Source organism: Onychomys torridus, chromosome X, assembly GCF_903995425.1.
Source record: "Onychomys torridus chromosome X, mOncTor1.1, whole genome shotgun sequence".
NCBI classification, from domain to species: Eukaryota; Metazoa; Chordata; class Mammalia; order Rodentia; family Cricetidae; genus Onychomys; species Onychomys torridus.
In genome coordinates, this window is record NC_050466.1 from 3231467 (window position 1) to 3251978 (window position 20512).

At 36.6% G+C, this 20512-nt stretch overlaps 1 protein-coding gene across 1 annotated transcript in view; it reads left to right on the forward strand.

The window, feature by feature from the left end:
- Lancl3 (LanC like 3) overlaps positions 1 to 20312 on the forward strand; it is a 107303-nt gene extending 86991 nt beyond the window's left edge. Inside the window, exons 4-5 of the mRNA XM_036174906.1 lie at positions 5619 to 5826; positions 12644 to 20312. Of these exons, the coding sequence (XP_036030799.1) occupies positions 5619 to 5826; positions 12644 to 12803 (368 nt within the window). The 3' untranslated portion in view covers positions 12804 to 20312. The remainder of the gene's footprint in view (positions 1 to 5618; positions 5827 to 12643) is intronic.
- Positions 20313 to 20512: the final 200 nt, after the last annotated feature.

Consider the following 20512-nt stretch of genomic DNA (forward strand, 5'->3'; position numbering starts at 1 on the left):
ATCTTTAAGTTTGAGACACATGGTTTTGGAATTCTTTTTCAATTGGGCATTTCCAGTAATAACTAATGAAATGTCTAGAGAAATGAGAATCCATCCCCCCATTGAATTCTGAAATTGAGCCTTGAAACTAGACAGACTTCATTGCCTACCTCTCCCTATCCCACCTTTTCAAATCCCATTACACTACTAACTAGTCTTTTGGAGAAGGAATAATTGAAAAGAACTTAAATTCAAACAAATAAATTCAGTTCATTGGCAAAGAGAATGAAATATCAGATAATACAGTTATTAATTTTGTTCTGTGGCAATTGCACGTGTATATAATGCTTTATAATTACTTTTACCTTCTAAAATTTTTTGATTGTGGAAGAGTTTAGTTAGCAGGGCTATGCTTCAAACAGAAGAACACAGCTTTAGATTGCATTTGATTTATCTTTGTCTTGTTACCTGATTTTTATTGCCTCCCTTTCCCTTTAATTAATGTTCTTTAATCAAACTAGACGTCTGTTTTTTCCTTATACAATTTGAGGTGATGAATAATATGTCAATGTCCATTGCCATATTTTCTCTGCCTGCCACATTTAACTATGGAAGGAATGGCAAACTGGGTATTTAAAAAAAGTACCAGGACATAGTACATTATGTTCAAGCTAACTGATGCCAGGGATAATTTGTGCCCATTACTTCTTGCTTTGACCTTTTTATGGAAAAAAAAGAACCACATCAGTTATTTACCATCGTGGAATTAAGTTTCTTGTTATGCTCAATCCTTCTATTTCTCCTTCCTCTTAATCATTCTCAGTGATGGTCTCTGGATTCTTGAATTTTGGAGATGTCCCAAATTAAATATAGAATATTTTAAAAGGATTCAATGTGCTAGTAAAAGCCTCTAATAGAGTAGAAAGATAATCTGCTAAGATGAGTGGATGAGCCTGTTATTGAAGTAAGTATTTAAATGGCTGCTATTCTCCCCTTTCTGTATACCAAATGCCATCTGTTTCAGCATAGGATTCATGACACTGGAGACTTTATTTATCCTCCTTAGCATTCATTCTAAGTGTTTTGAGAAGAGTGACATAAATACATTGCTTCAAAACAAAACAAATGACATTAAGTTCTTGCAGTCACCGGAGTATCAAGAAGAAACTGATTTACTAACGAAATAAGATCCATTATTTCTGCTAACCCCAACCCTCACCTAAGAGTGATTATAAAACTGGTAATTGCCGGTCAGAGACAGTCAAGAGCTCGCTGAAGTTGACTACAATAAATTTCTCCCTAAATCCAACAAGAAATGGCCTAGAAAAATAATTTCATTTGTTTGAGAAAAAATTTTGAGAAGAGATTTATGAACAGCACAGATGGTTTGGGATGACAGACCATTCCTGTGATTAAAAACCTGCCAGAGATAATCTACAATGTGGAGCTTCATTAATATTACTTTATCCACACCTCAGTTTCCTATTGGCTTTCTTTCAGCCCAGCTCTCGAAGTGACTGCCCCAGTTATTATGAATGTATTGTAGAACTAGTTCTTGACTGTAGATGAACAATCCTGGGGTCTAAATGTAGCTCTAGCACTGACCAGCTAAGTGACCTTGAGAAATGTCACTTTTTATAACATCTGAAATGAGCATGTTGAAGTGGAACAGTGACTCTGAGTATTTTTGTCACCATTGGCACATCTTTACATCTGGACCTTTGCCATTCCTTAGGGATACATCTCAGGTGCATTTATAAACACCCACATTTATAAATACCTACAGTGACATATAGGTTTGTCTCCCTAAATACAATAAAGTATTGCAGGAAGGCTCATGTGATCCCTTCATAACCTTGATCACTCTGAAATACAGGATGGAAGTCATTTGCAGAATCATTAAAACAAATGCTGTGGCTAAAATAACCTCCCTGACTGCATCAGGTTACATCATTACTTTGGTAACACTGACAGTGCACTTCCTTTACTCTGTGTGAAACAGAGGTGTGAGCACTTTTGAAAATTCGTTCCACAAAGGCTCTTGCATAGGGGACTTTGAATAAAGAGCAAAGCTCCTAAAGCACAGGCTGGGAAAACTAAGTTTTGTGATGACTCAGCAAAATTACACATCTGAGCACGAATCTGGGTGCTGATGCTCCAGTATGTTGAAACAGTGTATTCTACCTGTCACAAGTCTCTGGAGGTCCCACATTTCAAAGATTTAGTCTCCCCAAACCATCTTTATTAAATTATAATTGAATCTCTTGGTTGTATTTGGCAAAGGCATGTACTATCACTGACCTGTGTTTCATATCATTGAATACTAATTAGTGATCCCAGGAAAAAGTTGTGCTAGTTCCCATTACAAAGAAACATGACATCCTTTCCTTTAAGAGTTAGAAGTGTTGGGATGGTTTCCATTAGGCCAGAATAGGGGCTTGCAAATTTAGAACATTTTCAAGGCCCCTACACATACATCAATCTGTGATCCAGGCTTCAAGGAGAGGACTTTTTACTCTGGCCAGAACCATAGGATCATCCGTAGCTTGTAACTGTCTGGGGCTAAGAGGTTGGTATAGCAATTAAACCATCTCAGTCTATTTTTTTTTTTTACATCTTTGTTCTGCTTCCAGTGCCAGCTTCTGCTAGAGCAGTCAGTGGTTCTCAACCTTCCTAGTGCTGTGACCCTTTAATACACTTCTTCACATTGTGGTGACCCCAGTCATGAAATTATTTTGTTGCTACTCCATAATTGTAATTTTGCTACTGTTATAAATGGTAATGTAGATATTTGATATGCATCCCCTGTGAAGGGTTTGAGAACCACTGTGTTAAGGTGATAAATGAGGTATCACAGAGACAACAGACATTTGTGGAATTATTTGGTGACAAAAACACCACACCACAGATGAGGAGAAAAGAAAGGAATGTGATAAAATTCCTGCCCTCTGGTGGTTTGTCTTCTAGTAGGGGAATGGAAACAGATCGTTTTAATTTAGTTATGTATAAGTGTTACATTATATATAGAGTGTGATAGGATCCAAGAAAAGAGATGTCTCATGCTGCCTCCAGATTCAGTGAAGGCTTCCTAAAGAAAGTGATTCCTGAGCTGAGTTGTGCCAAGAGAAACAGGAGGCTTCTTCCAAGAATAACAGACACTCAGAAGCATGGAAGCATCGCAGACAGTTTGGTTTTATGGGAGTGAAAAGATTCAGTCGGAGAATGAAGAAACTAGCAAACAGAGCAGGATGTTGATCATAAAGGGCTTTCTGGATCTTGCTAAGGTACCTGTATAGCAGGGAATCCTTTAGCTTTCCTTGGCTAAACACTTCCCACCTAACTCTCTTTCGTGCATGTCTGGAAGCAAAGCATACTCTCAGGGGAACCTACTGGGCCAAGGGTCGTAGGAGAGAAACTAAGAAAAGCCAGAGAAGTGGCTTCCATGGAGACTAGCCTCATTCTCATTCTGAGGGATGCTAATAGGCACAAAGTACCCTAACAATCTGCTTCTGTCTTGAGGCAAGGGAGTAGGCTGTTTTTATCCATCCATGATAGTCAGCTCCAGAGAGCTGAGTACGTGGAGTGATTTTCTGTTTGCCTGTGGGGAAGTCTCCAAAGATGGGAATCCAGGAAGTATGTTAGCAGCAGCTGCTGGAAGAACTCAGACATGGTCTACTTGCTGGTAAGATAAAGGGGAACTGAGTCAGGTACCTCATTGATTCCTGCTTATCGTCTAGTTCTCAATTAGATGATGACAGTCTAGTAGACCTTTCCTACCAGCAGCTGTAGGGCAGGGACCCTCCTGTGAGTTCCCATAAGTATATTTGAGTACACATAGCCTACTTTGTACCTCCAGATTAAGCTCTAAAAGCCATTAAAGACAGTGGCATTTTTAAATCAGTATCTGCCATATAGTTCATGCTCAATTGATACCTAAGCAGCCGCCACATCCTATGAAATTACTCTTTGGCAAGTTTCATTTCCATCAAAACTAGCTCAGACCTTTCTTTAGGTCTTTCCTCACAATACTGTGTAAGAACAATCACATTGTTATGCAAAAATCAAAACCAACCAATTCATAATAAAAAGACTTCTAGTAGTTTTCTATTACCCACAGTATACAGTATAAAATGCCTAACAGAAACTATCATACCATCCATAATCTGAACTCAATTCTTCTTTTAACCTCCCAGCACCTTGGTTAGGATGCTGCCACACTGACCTTGTGGTTTAGTCTTAGATGTCTCTGAACCTCTTAGCCTCTGTGGTCTTGGTGCCTAATATGCTTTCCCTGCCTCATCTTGGGCCTGGGGTTCTCCATGTAGCCTACAAACCCCAGAAAAATCACAGCTTCCACTCAAGGCCTCCCCTGACTGTTTCCTTCAGGACAATTTCACTTGTCTGATCTCTATAGTTTCACTGACAGTACCATTCATTGTATGCTCCAGCAGCAACATGGAGTCCTGCCTTGTTTGCTGCTGGTTACAGTGTCTACCTGAAGGGCATATGCCATTGTTAGCATTTGTTTTAGATTCCTCAGTGCCAGTACTAGCTATTCAATTTGGGAGACCTATTACAAAATAAAAAAGTACTCATTTTGAAAAAAAACTATTAAGAATCTCAGGATAGTAACAGCGGAGTATTAAGCCCAGTATGGGACCCTTCGAGGAGCAAGCTGCTTTGCCCTTGAAGTTTGCCTTGCACTGTGGCTACACATGGGTTTTTCTACAATTTTTTTCTTCTCTAGCAAGTTATATATAAATACTTAAAATAAATTTTCAAAGCAACAAAAGACAGAGAGAATCTTCGTGGGAGATCTCATCAAGATACCTACTCCATTCAAGGCCATTGTTTCCACTTTAAAATATGATTTTGGAGGGTACCGGGCACAAATCCCACTGCCTCACACGTGCTAGACAAGCATTCTACCACTATGCTAGCTTAGCCCTTTTCTGCATTCTGTGTAGGAGGAAAGTATGCAGGAGGCAGAGTCTTCTTGGATTATTAATCTCTTTGACTATGGACCGCCAGACCTTGCAACTTGGGGAAAACAATTTCAGTTAATAGTTGTTTCTGCTCTTGCTTCCGTAGTGGGTATTACCTTTGTTGGCAAGTTTTGAAGGAGTGTTTCTTTCCATGGAGCACTGACCATGGGAAGGACTCACTTCAAAGCTGGAATAGACTTCTTATTGAGGCTGTTTGATAACACTGCTATTCTTGGAAAGACTCCTAGTTTTGCTCTTAAGGAAAAGGGTATTGTTATAAATATATAAACACTGCAAATTCTGAACTTCTAAGGGGTGATGGTTCATATTTATTGATACACTTCAGTTAAAATGTTTCTCTTTCTCCAAAAGTCAGCTCCATGATAAAATTAAAACAGCTTAAACTACTCACACAGGAAAAACCCCACTCTCATGTAGAACATTCTATAGTCTTGTTACCAAAAGCATAATGCCCAGAAGTCCACTTTTTGGAAATGTAGCTAGGAATGTAAAAAACAAAAGAAAACAAAAAGGAAATGTAGTAGCTCAGGCCACATCTTAGACACACTGTACTAGAATATGTAGTGATTCATGAGAAGCTGTATATTATTAAGCCCTGAAAGTCACCTCTTACTGTCTTTGATGTTTTTACAGGAATTGCTTATCTGTTTGCCAAAGCTTATCTCGTTTCCAAGAAACCACAGTACCTGGACACATGTATCCGGTGTGGGGAGCTAACATGGCAGAAAGGCCTGCTGAAGAAGGGGCCAGGAATTTGCCACGGTGTAGCCGGCAGTGCCTATGTTTTCCTCCTGCTGTACCGCCTTACAGGGAACTCCAAGTACATCTACCGTGCCCAAAGGTCAGCTGTTTTCATGTGCATATTCTTAGAAATCCCTTTTTCCCTCCATTGAGACAAAGTCTCATATCTTAGGCTGGCCTTCATGTCACCATATAGTGATCAATGACCTTGAGTTTCTGATTCCTCCTACTTACATCTTCCAAGTCCTAGAATTACAGGTGTAGACAGCCACACCATTTTATGTGGTGCCAGGGATTAAAACCAGAGCTTTTTGTGTGCTAGGCAAGTACTCTACCCATTGAGCTACATCCTGAGTCCTAGTTTTTGAAATCTTAGTCTAATTTATTTTCTAAGTAGGTAATATAGCCACCTGGTTTCAAATGTGTAAAAAAGGAGCATAGCGACCCGGCCCCCAGCCATTTAATTGACTTCCCTGGAGGGTACTGTTTTGTTTGTCTCCCCAAGAATGTTCTCTGTAAAATCAGGCGTATGGGAGTATGTATCAAAGTTTGTCCTTACACAAATGGTAATGCGTTGTTATTTGCTGACCATGCTCTAGCAATACATGAAGGGCTTCTTCTATCATTTTTGTTAAATATTCTTACTAAAATAAGACCATTTTACTCCAGCTGTTTCCAATATTTTCATTAAAAATGATGCTACCTTTGACACACAGATGAATAGATTATCCTTTCCTGCCTTCTGTCTAGGAGGAAAGTAGACTGACTGTGCAGGAGACAGAGTCATCTTGGATTACTAATCTCTTTCACTGTGAACCTCTAGACCTTGCAACTGAGGGGAAAGAATTTCTGTTAATAGTTGCTCTGTCTCTTGTTTCTGCTCTTGCTCCTATAGTGGATACAACTGTTGTTAGCAAGTAAATTCCTGGAAATGGAATTTCGGAGCTAAAGGATATATATATATATATAATATAATTTGATAATGCTAAATTAATCTCTGTAGTTTATTCCCTGAAACCCTGATGAATATGGAAACAAGATATAGAACAGAAAACACTATTTTGAATAGAAATAACTCCATACCGATTAACTGTATACACTATGCCAAGAAGACTATGAGGGCGCTTGGAAGCTGTCTTTGTAAGTTGTCAGAAGAGGTCTTGGTTTTCTGTGTGGCACTTCTAAACTAGTCGGCTTCTCACACTGCTCCCCCCACCTATGATTTGATTCCCTTGTATCTGAACTGTCCCTCATGGTTGTGAGAATTCCTTTTAAAGGGATATACCCAGAATCATATTGGCTATGTGAAACCGCCCACTTCTCAGGGGTATTTGCTGGTTTAAATAAGTTAACACATGAAAATTATTTTATTTTTTAAATTTTATGAACTTTATTATAAAAAAAGAACTTGCAAATAAATACAAGAAAACCATTTTAAATAATGCTTGGAATATAGTAACTTCAATGTAAGAGTTAACTGTTGTTATTACTATAAATTTGAGCTTTATCATTCCTAAGTTTTATCTGTGCATATGTATATATACACATATGTGTGTATTTATATTTATACATATATATTTATACATACATATGTGTATGTGTGTCTATCCACATTTTGGTTCTAGGAATTAAACCCAGAGCTTCACATGTGCTAAAGACACACTTTCATATGTGCTAAAGACACACTTTACCATTAAATCATACTTCAGCTCTCACTTTACTTTCAATAGGCTCCTATTATATATATAATATATATATACATATATATGTAATATATATAATATATATTATATGTGTACTGTTTTGACCTACAATTTTGAATGAATAATTTTAGTTTGAATAGATTTATTTCATTGGGGTTTTTTTTTGTTTGTTTTTATTTATTTTGGTTTTTCAAGACAGGGTTTCTTTGTGTAGCCCTGGCTGTCCTGGAACTCACTCTGTAGCCCAGGCTGGCCTTGAACTCACAGAGATCCACCTGCCTCTGCCTCCCAAGTGCTGGGATTAAAGGTGTGCGCCACCACTGCTGGGCTTATTTCATTGTTTTAAGAAGTTAAATAATTATTCAATGAAGTTGTATCATAATTAATTCCATCAACTTCTAACTAATAGAAACTTGATATGTGTTAATATATTTACTAATATAGGCAAAATTGCCTCAAATATCATATCTAATATATACATCCAATGCAATCAAAATATACAATATACGTACACTATAGTAGTAGAAGCATTTATGTAGGAAGTATTTTTAAATTACTGTATATCCCAGAATTTCATTCATGCATGCTAGGTATGCAAGCAGTCTATCATTGAGTAATCTATCCCTGACTTAAAATTTTAGAATTGAAATCTTCAGGTTTATAAGTGTTTCTTAAATCTAAAATGAACCTAACTTTATCCTTTTCCTTCCTACCCTCCCCCATTTTTCCTATTGTGGTGGTTATATTAAAGATTGCAACTCTTCCTTAAAATATACTATAAATATTTTTCTTTATTGCTATTTCTTTTTAAAATAAATTTTTTATTTTATTTGCGTGAATGTTTTGCCTATATCTGCATCTGTGCATCATGTGTAATCCTGATGCCTGTGGAAACCAGAAAAACAAACCAGGTTTCCTAGTAGTGGAATGATAGACAGTTGAGAAGTGCTCTGTGGGTGCTGAGAATCAAACTGTCATCCTCTGGAAGAGCAGCCAGTACTCTTAACTGATGACTCATCTCTCCAGCCCCTTTCTTTTCCATATTTCCCCTCTTGTTCCTAAATTGTTGTCATGCGAAAGTATTGTGTTGTTCTTGTGAAAGTCACCAGTTTTCCTTTTAGGATTTTGTATTATTTATAAAATTATCTTAGACAACAAAATTATCTTGGGTAACAAAAAAGTAACTAATATTGACACTTGCATTTTTGTGATTTTATTTTAACATGAAAAAGTTTTATTCATCTAGAAACTATTTTTCATTAGCACTAGATTGTTGTCTACCTTTGGTCACTGAAAAAAATTAGCATAGCACTGTGATTTCAAGTTAATGTTTATCACAAATTGAAGAGTTAGACCTAAATGACTTTGTTTGGGGACTTTCTTGGGCCATTTTGCTATCCCTATATTTTATTGTTTACTTCTAATTTTCCTTCACTGCTCTCACTCCTTTTGTTCTGCAATTTAGTTGGAATTTTACTGAATTATAGGTTATTTCCATGAGAATGTTTCATGTCTTTAAAATACATAGATTTTTCCATTCAAGATCAAGGTATACCTTTCCATTTATTTAAGTTCAAAAATGTCACTTAGTTAATTCTTGATTTTTATGAAGTATGTCTTTGTAATTCTTCTTAGCATTACTTTTTTGTTTTGTTTATTTCCAAGTTTATTACAAATGAATTTTTCTCAAGGAATCATATTTTAGGCTATTTCTTATTGGTACTTATTAAATTTTTTAAAAGCATATATATTAGTACAGTTTATCATCAGTTTCTATTTTTCATGTAAATCTTCATTGAACCTTGTAAGCATGAAGTTTTCATAATTAGTATCATCATAGAACTTACTGATTCCATTATTGTTCTGCCAGTTTTCTATTAGATTCCATTGGATTTTCTTATGTACACACACATTATACACAAGTAATTATGACTATAGGCTCCTTTGTTCTAGGCAGTCATACTCTTTCTGGTTTTCTATTGCATGAGTTCCCTACAACAATGTATCCCCATAACAAACACTGCTTTTATGCTTGCTTAGCTTTCAAACTTGTCTCACTGAAATCTAACTCAGATGAATCAAAAGGAAGTCAGTAGGGCATAATCTAGGATAATGTGTTTGTTTCATTTATTGGACAACTTTTGCCAGAGGCCCTAAAACATCTATTTGAAAAGATTGGGTGACCCTCTCTGTTTTCTGGCATGCCAATCTGAGTGTTCAGAGCTGTAGTTATAACATTTTGAGTTCCAGAGTTCTTCATGAAATTTAAATTTCTCACTTGAAGGTAGAAAATTGGAAAATGCAGATTTGTTTGTTAGTGGACCACAAACTCACCCATGGCTCAACAGAACATGTAGGTCACTTTAGTTGGCTTTCTGATGGTCATTCATGATGAGAAGGGTTTTTCAGTTGTTGAAAAATTTGACATAGTGCTCCAGTACTGCATTCCTGTGATGTTTGTGATTTCCCCATATATTTGATGGTCTTCCTAGTGCTTTTAATTATTGTCAAGACACATTAACACTTTTTTCTTGTCTTGTTTGTCCTCCCAAGGAAAAGGTTCTTGGTTTTATTAGTTTATTTTTCTCTTTTGCTTCCTACTTCATTAGTTTCTGCCTTAATTTCCCACTGTTCCTTTTCTATTGTAACTTTTATATTACTTTAAAGTTGGCATATGGAGTAATTGGTTTCATTATGACATCTTCACTCACATGTGTCATTATACTTTTTTCTAATTCACTGTCCCCTGTTCTGTCTTCCCTTGTGCCCACTCTGCATTGGCAGCTACTTCTCTTTCCCCAGGTAGCTCCCACTCTTGCATCTTCTGTGTTATCATCTGGAGCTTAAAATGTCTAAATAAATAGCCTCTCATTATCAATTAATAGTAATTTATAAATGATAACTTTTTCTTATCTCAGGTTTTGTTTTTGTTTTGTTTTTTTTTACAGAACCATTAGGTTTTTATATGTACTGTGGCCAATACTGCCAATTCTTTTTAGTTCTATAATTACCATTCAGGCTTCTATTTCAACTGAAAATTGTTGAGAAAATTAATTGGTTAATTTGACTTGGGGAACATTGAGTACATTTTTGAAACAATGGTTTCAATTTACTATTGATAACATTTTTCAGAAATGAGCAATGTGCATTTTTATTATTTTTAAATTATTTTAAATGGTTTTTATTATTACTATTTTTTACATCCTGACCACAGTTTCTGCTCCCTCCTCTCCTCTCAGTCCCTTCCCCCATCTCTCTTCAGCCCCACCCCATCCACTCCTCCTCTGTTTCTGTTCAGAAAAGGGCAGGCCTCCCATGGGTATCAACCAAACATGCCATATCAAGTTGCAGTAAGATTAGGTACCTCCCCTTGTATTAAGGCTGGACAAGGTGACCCAGTAGGAGGAGTAGGGACCCATAGCAGTCAAAAGAGTCAGAAGGTAGAAGGAATATTCTCATATTCAACTACTTTTGTTGTAGATAGTGTAAAATATATTTTATATCCCCCAGTACTTAAAAATGTTAGTACATATTAAGCCACTACTGGATAGTGCTATTTACTGTACTGATGAAGAATGCATGTTACTATACCATAAGTTTGGATTGGTCTTCCTTCCTTTCTTCCTTCCTTTCTTCCTTCCTCCCTCCCTCTTTCTTTCTTTTTCTTTCTTTCTTTCTTTCTTTCTTTCTTTCTTTCTTTCTTTCTTTCTTCCTTCCTTCCTTCCTTCCTTCCTTCCTCTTTCTTTCTTTCTTTCTTTCTTTCTTTCTTTCTTTCTTTCTTTCTTTCTTTCTTTCTTCCTTCCTTCCTTCCTTCCTTCCTTCCTTCCTTCCTCTTTCTTTCTTTCTTTCTTTCTTTCTTTCTTTCTTTCTTTCTTTCTTTCTTTCTTTCTTTCTTTCTTTCTTTCTCTCTTCCTCTCTTTCTCTCTTTCTTTCTTTCCACCTGTGTGGTACTGGGCAAGCTCAATGATGGAGCATGCCCAAGGTTCTGGCTTTAATCCTTAGCATCGAAGAAAGATAAAAGAAAAGAGCAAGTGCATTAAGTGTGCTTTTCTATAGTTGAGATCTTTTAGAATTGTACATGTTACATTTTATACATTTGAGGACAATTCTGAGGTATCCAGACTGCCAAATAAGCCACAATACTCGAAAGATGAAGGCTCCTCCAAAGTCATCTCACAATTTCTATTTATCACATAATTATACGTATTGAGTTTATTCTTTAAAATACCTTATTTTCTGCTGTTTAGAAGTACAAAATCTTATTTAAATGGTTGTATATTTAAGAAAACAGTTGATAGAAAATCATAACAAATGGAATTGCAATTTATTTCCTCCTTATTTATTTTAAGCTGCCTGCAATAATTCCAAGGGCCCTACAAAAATCAAATAAGTAATTACTCTTTATAGGACCCCTGTGTGGATGCAGTAATCTAAATTTATGACAGTACCAACTCTCAGGCCTCACCAGTGTCAGAATTGCTGATTAGTTTTGCTGATGAAAAAGAAATAAGATCATTTCAAGACTGGAAATGACGATACAATGTTATAGTTAATCTTAATAAGAAAATGAAGGTCAAAGAAAATGTTTTTCACCAAAATTTTAGAGATGAGTGACTTGTTTTGAAGGCAGATTGTCTTGACAATAATGCCTCATAGTTGAATTTACTATTTGACGTCATCATCATCATCAAAGTTGCTTGCATGCTCCCGTTCATCTTAGTCCTTTGTTGCCAAAGCAGATTGTGTTAAATCCTGCACATTTATTTCAGCCTCTGCTCTCTGTCACACATGAACGAAACCTACTTCAGAAACAATGTGCTTCCAGAAACACGATGTATTTCGATTTTTAAAGGAACAGTGATATATAAGTTTGGTCCAAGATAAATAAAAGTAGTATGATTTATGTGGCTTTTTCACTTTTAATTATTGGATGGTGGAGGAATAGAATTTCAGAAAATGCCAATGTGCTTTGATTTGCAACTTCTAAAAATAGTTGGATTTGTTTGCCAACAAAATCCATTGAAAAACATAACACTTATATAACCTATGTCTTTTTTTTTTCTCCAGAGAATGAAGTTTTCTCAAATTAATTACATAATTTTGAAAAGAAAATGATACTTAAACTTTAACTTCACAAGAGAAGAAGAGCCATCCTGTGGCTGATTGTATTGACACACTTACATTAAAACTGTTCATGTTTTCTTCTTCTTTTAGGTTTGCTCAGTTCTTATTCACTGAAGAATTCAAAGCCGGTTCACGGGTCCTTGAAAGCATATATAGCTTGTATGAAGGCTTCTCTGGCACTGTTTGCTTTCTCATTGATTTGCTACAGCCCAATCAGGCTGAATTCCCTCTCTTCAGTGTCTTTGTTTAAAAGGTTCCATCTCCCGTTGCAGCCTGGCAGAAGCCCCCTGAGATTTCCTGAGCCTCCTCTAGGCAGTTGTCCTCGTAATCCACATCCAATGGTATCACAACCATGAGCCTTCACATTGCTGCCAGAGGGATGAGGTCAACCTTATGAGGAAAGTGTGATACCAGACTAGAGAGAGAGCCTGCCAAAGATGCCACAACTCACCTCAAAACCACAGATTTAACGTTCCAGGGGAGAGATGTTAAAACCCAAGATCAGACAGAAAAGTGAAAGAAAAATAATGTTTTTCAGTGTGTGACACCAAAGGCAAAATGAATTGGAGATGATGGGGACAGAATGCCAGCACTTTCCAACTGGAGAGCAAATTGGACCATCTGTGCAGCTCCACCCCTCGATTCAGAAGTGAAGACGATCTAAATAATCTAAGATATATCAAATAATTTTGCCCTGTTAAAAACTGTTAGCAGGGATCGAGTGTCAGGATGAAGGACATGAAAAGGAACCCTTGATTGTCCTAGGCCATTTTTCTGAGTGGAGATATTTGCATATGTATGTGGGTTTTTTTTTTATTTAAATCACTATCTTGGGCACTTAAAAAACATATCATAACTTACTTTAAACAGTGAAATTTGAAGCTTCCTTAGGCCTTAGAATATCTCTTTCTCTAGTTTTGTTTTCTTTTCTAGAGCTCAGAATAGTAAGATTCAGGGTAGGAAGGAGTGTCGTTTTAGTGACAACCTAAGCTTAGTAGGTTAGGTGTGTGCCTTGTTTTGCATGCACAAGGTCCTAGTTCCATGCCCAGCATCACAAACAAAAAGGAAGACAGGAAAATTCATATCTAGCAAATAAGTGTTTTTATCATGTGTTTGTCTCAACTTGAAGTGTGACCTGTATATTGTATATGTTAGTAATTCTTCAAATGCCTTTATCTTTATAATCTCTGTGAAGCTATTAGACTGTAAAATATGCTCTCTGTGATAATCATTCATCTCAAAAATCAGGGTAACTACCACAAAGGTAAGTCATTTCTGTATTTCTTAGAATACTGTGAAAGCCATGGAATGAGGAAGGTAGAAGTCGTTATAGAAAGAATGTTGCTCCATTTTATCCTATTAGGTTAAAAATAGAATGAACTCCCTGGCTGGTCACCTTACCTTGCAAAACACAGGACATGCTAGAGCTTGGCTGTCATACCAGCTGATTCTAGTTATCATATTAGGTTTTCTTCTGCTGTGAACACAAGTTATAAAAATTCTTCAAGTCCATAGTGGCTTGCTGATCACAGGCCTGGGATTTAACCACTGAAGTTCAGACATCATGGTAAGGAAACAGTTGTGCTGTATGAGATGTCATTATTTCAGTAGCCATTAGATATCTGGATATGTCTATATATATTATAGGTATATATGTGTATATGCTACATTTATTACTGTATAAACTGAAGCACTAGTTGAACTGTAGATAGACTTTGGGAGGAGTTAGGTAATACTTTGCTGCCTAGAAACATTTGTGTGTGTGCTAGCTTGTGGAGCTATATAAACCAATGGATTTGTGTGTGTGCTGGTTTGTGGAGCTGTATGAACCAGTGGATTTGTATGGGTTTGTATGAATGTTGTATGTGTGATCCTATTTTGGAAAAGAGGACCTCTTGTATTCATAAGATTCTCAAAGAATCTTACCAAAGAAAAGAACTGTCATTTTATATTTTATGACTCTGTACGTTTACAATCATCAACACAAGCTGGGACAAAATGATTTTTGCAAAACATGTACCTTGTTGGCTTATAGTCCCACTTTACACCCTCAGATTTCAACATATAAAACTGGCTTTAATTGCTCATCTGTGAAAATACTGTTTGGAGTAAAACTTAATTAGATTCCAGTTCTTTCTTGAGGAGGGCAAGCACCTTTTCGAAAGCCTTAAGGAAGATTCTGTGCACAGAACGTTCTCCTTTTGAAAGGACCAGTGACAGCTGTCTCAGCATCTCTTTAAAATGCATTTGGCAGGGGCCCCACGGGCTAAAGATAATAAGTAGCAGAATTAGGCCTTTCTTATTAAAGGAAAACATGCTTTTCTTGTGTCTGAGCAGCCACTCAGTGTGTGTTAGGTGATCTCCCTAAACACTTAGAGCTATGCGGGAGCAAAAAAAGGATTCAAAGTCTGCTTTCTCCTTTGAAGTTCATGTGTTCAGTATTCCAGCTAAGAAACATGCAAGCACCACAGTACACAAATGACCCCTTCCCTCCAAGGGACCTCCTTTTAAAAATCTGCCCACTTCTTCCATCATTCATTGTACAGACTGAACAACCAAAGGACTAGGAAATAACACATAGATCTGCTGCATCTGTTAGATTTCTAGGAGCCTTAGAAAAACTAGACCTACCTTTTTAATATGTAATAGAGTGACTTTGTGCTGATCGTTCTGAAAAGGTCACTATTTTGTATATCATATCTAAAAAAAGGGTCATGTTTGAGTGTGGTCTTTCTGAAGTACCACTTCAGTAAGTATGAAACAAGGATACACTTTTTTGGGGCTGTTAAACCTATCATTGAAACTTTCCACTTTCCTGAGAGAAAAGCACCATTGGTTTGGGAGGGTCCTCTTCTATCTTATTTTCCCAAGAAAGGGAGGAGAGACGCATATTTTCAGCAGGAAAGTAAGTCATGTAATTTATTTCATTATCTGTTTCATATGTAGTAACATTCTCAATGTTAAAGCATGCTCCCCCTTGAAGGCTACTGTGTCATTTTTTAAGATTTATTATTTTTATTATCTTTAATTACATGTATGTGTGTGGATATGTGCATGAGAGTGCTGGTATCTGTGGATGCCAGAGGTGTTATATCTACCTGGAGCTGCTGTTATGGACTCCTCTGAGCCACCTGATGTGAATTCTTGGAATGGAAATCCAATGTGGGTTCCCAGAAAGAGGGGGGACCCATGCTCTTAACTACTGAGCATCCCTCCAGATCTTACTAAGACACTGTTCAAGCTTAGTACTATTTTCTATTGAGGACAGACACAGTTCTGAATGCTGAGTGGAGATGTTTGAGGATACAGAGAAAGAGTCTTAATAATAAGGCAGGAGACTATATTACACTTTGGTAGCTATATATTTTGTAAAGCACCGTAGGTTGTGGCATTAACCGTTACATACCTTTCCTTCTACACACTAACTGTCTATATTTAATTTACCCTATCTCATTGCCACTTTACTTCTTTTCAGCCTGTAACCTGATATTTGAAGAGAACAGAAGTTTGACAGTGTATATTTCCCACTATTTTTTCCAGGCAATTGACCATGTTGGTAAGGTATTCAATTATGACAGTTCATTACACAGAACAGTTTACTTGATCTGTAGTAAACTCCCATCTCTTCTGGCAACTTACTTCTTTAGCTTTCTTTGAGATTTTAATCAAAGTGTTATGCAAATTGTTTTGGTTTCTGTAGTGAGTATATCTCAGTAATTTTGATGCAAGAAATACGAGTTGGGGACTTATAAGCATGCTAAGAAAGTATACACAGGCTGAGGGTCACTCTGTAGTAGAACATTTATCTAGCATGCATGCAGCCCTAGGCCCCAGTCCCACCATAAGGAACAAAACGACATGAAAGAAAAGACACAATAAAAAGGAAACAGTAATGCCAAGAGAACCGTGTTAGAAATCCCAAAGCCTTGTTCTGCCGTTTTCTTGGGGCACTGTATGTAATTAGGTGCCTTGTCTAATTCATATACTTGTCATAGGAGTTATTTGTAGGGTTCTTTATTATGTAAAAAAGGCTTCTGTATTTTAAGTTCCTACTTTGTACACAGAAAATTATGCTCAGTTAACATTTAAAAACTAAACAAAACAAACACAAGTCATATGACGATGCAGTACTTGAGGTCCAGGACACTAGATGGGTAAAATGCAAGTGTATACATTTTATATTCTACCACCAATTCTGACGGTGCTGTTTGTACCTCAGAAGGTCTGACTTGAAAGAATTTCCTACAGAGGAATGGGTGGTGTAGCTTAGAAGCTCTCTTTAACACAAATATTTATTTTGCTAACTGAAAATAAAGGATTATGGTGCCAATAACTTGAGAAAAGGGTCAGCCAGGCCATAACTATATAGCAAAAATGAACTGGGAAATAGGATAATTTAACACTGATTTTGATTCATACATTAATTTGGTCCTCAGAGGTGTGTTACCTATAGAAATAGAATTGTGCTGCTTGTGAGGCCTCCTTAAAGTATTTAGTATGTCTCAAATTAATAGCTGGAATGACTAAGCCTCAAATTTACCAAGTCATGTGATCTTAGCATAAATGTGGCTAGGAAAGCAAGTGAGAAGGCAGGATCAGGGCTTGGGGGTTACTTACCAAAGCTCAGCATCTGAAGGTAGTTTGTACATGTGCATTTAATGGCACTAACAATGAGTATAGTCTTACCAACTTTTGTTTTGTTTTGTTTTTTGCTGTCTGGAGTCTCTCTAATCCTAAACCACCTTCAATTCAGCATGTGTCATCATCTGTCTCTAAATATCTCATTCTGATAATGGATTTTTTTTTTTCTGTGTCTGTTTAATCACACACATGACCTCTTTTCTCCTGGGAAGGCAGACTTCCTCCATATCTCTGTCCACATCTGTTCTTAGCTAAGAGCATGGGGCCCAATGAGACTTAACTCCACTTTCGATAGACGGACTGACCTCAAGGTCACTAGCAGCCAGAATTGGGGCTATTCTGTAGTCCGATGAAAAGTACAGCCAGGACAAGCTGCCACAAGCGTGCCTGTGCAATCAGAATGATATGGCTTCCACTCCATAAATAGGACTGGTCATATGTTTTTAGTGTCATAAAAGATAAAAACCAAAGTAGTTCCTACACTGACTTTGCCCATGGTCATAAGTCTTTGACTGGAGGTACACTCCCCTTATTTTATAAATCGAGAGTGTTGATGAATTGGGACCTCATGGGTGATGCTGTTCAGATTTAAAAGAATATTCGTTTTCATCTCTTTAAATATTGAACCTTGTCCTTTCCATCCAGTTCCCCTCCCAAATGATGAAGTCTCTCATCTGCAGGGTTTCCTGCATCTTCATTTCCTTTTGATGTATCTGTTATTCACTTCTGAATTAACTTGGAAAAGTTATTTAAACAGAAAACCAAATCTGTATTTTTGTTCCGCATTGGGGTGGAAGGAAGGCTGGTGAATTGTATGGTGCACATGAACAGACTTATCTTTGTATTCAGATTCACCTCAAAGGCAACATAGCTCTTTCATTACAGACTAACCACTTACTAAAATGGAACTAGCTGATGACTTGAGGGTCTTACATAAAGACCTAGATCTTTCTGAAGTGCCCTAATACATTCCCTCTTCTTATGCTTTCAGAAATGACAGGCTCTCGAAAAGAATTGGCATGGGGAGAAACACCTGTGTGCATGTCTAAACAATTCATAAATATAGAATAATGCAGTTCTGCTGAAATTTTCTTCATATATTTTTTGTGTGTGATGTGTTCCTCAATATTTAATCTTGTATTATGTATGAAGTAGTTGTGACTTAGCAATCCATTTAAAGAAGACATAAACTCTATACTTCTCTACTGATCTTATTACAACAATCTTATGATCTTATTACAACACATTTTAGTGGGATGTCTGATACAGTCCCCCGATGTTTTAATATCTGTGTGTAAGTGGCAATTACCAGTAAAATAAGTTGTGTCACTGAATTTGGTTCAAGTTGAATGTAGTAATACTTATATGTGGATATAGTAAAATAAGCAGATTGATTCAAATAATCAGTCTTGTCTCTGTCTTTTAGGACTTTAGTATTTTAATATTAGAGGTGTCTTCTGAAGATTGTAGCAGCAGTGGACTCCTTTTGCTCTTGAAAATTCAGTATCGTTTGTATTATATAGATGTTCCAGGAATTGGGTGGAACATTCTAAGTGTAATAGTTTGGTCTCAGAATCTGGTGAAGGACAGTCCAGTCTATCCCAACTTGAAACTGCTTGGGGAGCTCTTGGAAGACAGGACTGAATTTTAATCTCTTGGATGTAGTGGTACCAAACTAACAGACTTTTAAAGATGGATTTTGTAGAATCCGTGAAACATGTTGAAAAGCCATATATAACTAGGGACTGGTCAAGCATCACATACTAGAGTGAATAGATACTTCACCAAGAGGGTTTTCATTTTGCACAGTTCGCCATATTTATAAAAATATGATTGTATCATCATTGGGTTAAAAAAAGTTCATCTTCCTAATGGTACATTTCATAAGCAGCAAACCAGTGCAATTCCTTAATCTTTTGGGGCAATACCCCAAATAGTAACTCATCATTATAGTCTAACAGCTTATTCCTAATTGGACCTAAGGGTAAACAAGCAACCACAGTTTAATGTACTATTGAATTGTGATGACTCAGTAAATTAGTATTACTAACAAAGTTGTGCTCTTTTCTGTATTTTTCCACAAGTAAAACAAAAGTATAAAAATTAACCAAATGATAGGAATCAGTTATTAGTTCTTTAAAATCCTTTTAATTTTTATTAACATTAAATTCAATACCAGTTATCTATTGTATATAAGAAGAATTTTGAAATACTTGCACACCAATTGAGAGGCTTTGTAAAAATGCCTTTTTGCCAAAATCAAGTTCTTTGACTTCTTGCTAATTATTATATTTCCTTAGGGGTACTTTGAGGTGTTTGAAAGATATGTCAGTAGCAGTTCTAATCTTAGTGCAGGACATTTTGCTAATCATTTTACTATAGTAAAAAATGTTATACTATAATATTTTATAATAAAACAAAATTATCAAGTATTCCAGCATATTACATATTATTCTACCCAAACATCACTTTCTATAAGTCTATTACTGTGTACACATATTTTTAAAAAAAATCACAGTGAGTATAAGTAGAATGTAATATATGACACTGATTTTTCATGAAAATGTACTTAAATGTAGCGCAGGGAAATGAAGCTGTAAATGTTTCTGTTCTCACGGATGAAATGACCAACTATAATTTGGAAAGATCAACTTACAAATGTTCACCCGATGTTAGCTTTTGTTACCTGTTGTTCCTAGAGCAGGAAGGAATTTGTTTCAGCTTCACAGAGGGGGTTCACTCACAGTCCACTGCATGGTGTAATGAAATCTCTTCAGAAGCAAGACTGACTCCGAAACTTAGTGATGCACCTTACTGTTTTTAACCGCTCTTATAATATCCAAAACACTGTGATATTTCCGAGGTGTTTTCTGTATTAGTTTTGTACTGTAGAAAATAATCTGCCACCAACTGGACTTTATTGTGTTTAAAATGGTGTTGCTGGCTTATTGCCCCCCTGCTCCACAACATGGTCCACTTAATAATGTAAGACCCGTGATAATCCTTTGCCTTAAAATCTGATGCGAAATCATTATTGTGTTCTAATTAATCACTCTTAGCTACTCGTTAATTTCCCTTTAAAGCTAACTATGGTGTCAAATAAAATATTACACAAATGCTCTGGTGATTCTGTTTGTGACTGTGTGTGTATCTGGATTCAGGACATGGTGGCCTGCTGGGTTCTATAAATAGGCATTCGTAATCCTTTTGGAGAAAGGGCCTGGTACATCTCAGGCCTTGGCTGAATTCTCCCCTCAACCCTTATAAATAGATTTTCCCATGTCACTTCAACAACCAAGTCAAACAGCTCAACTTGTC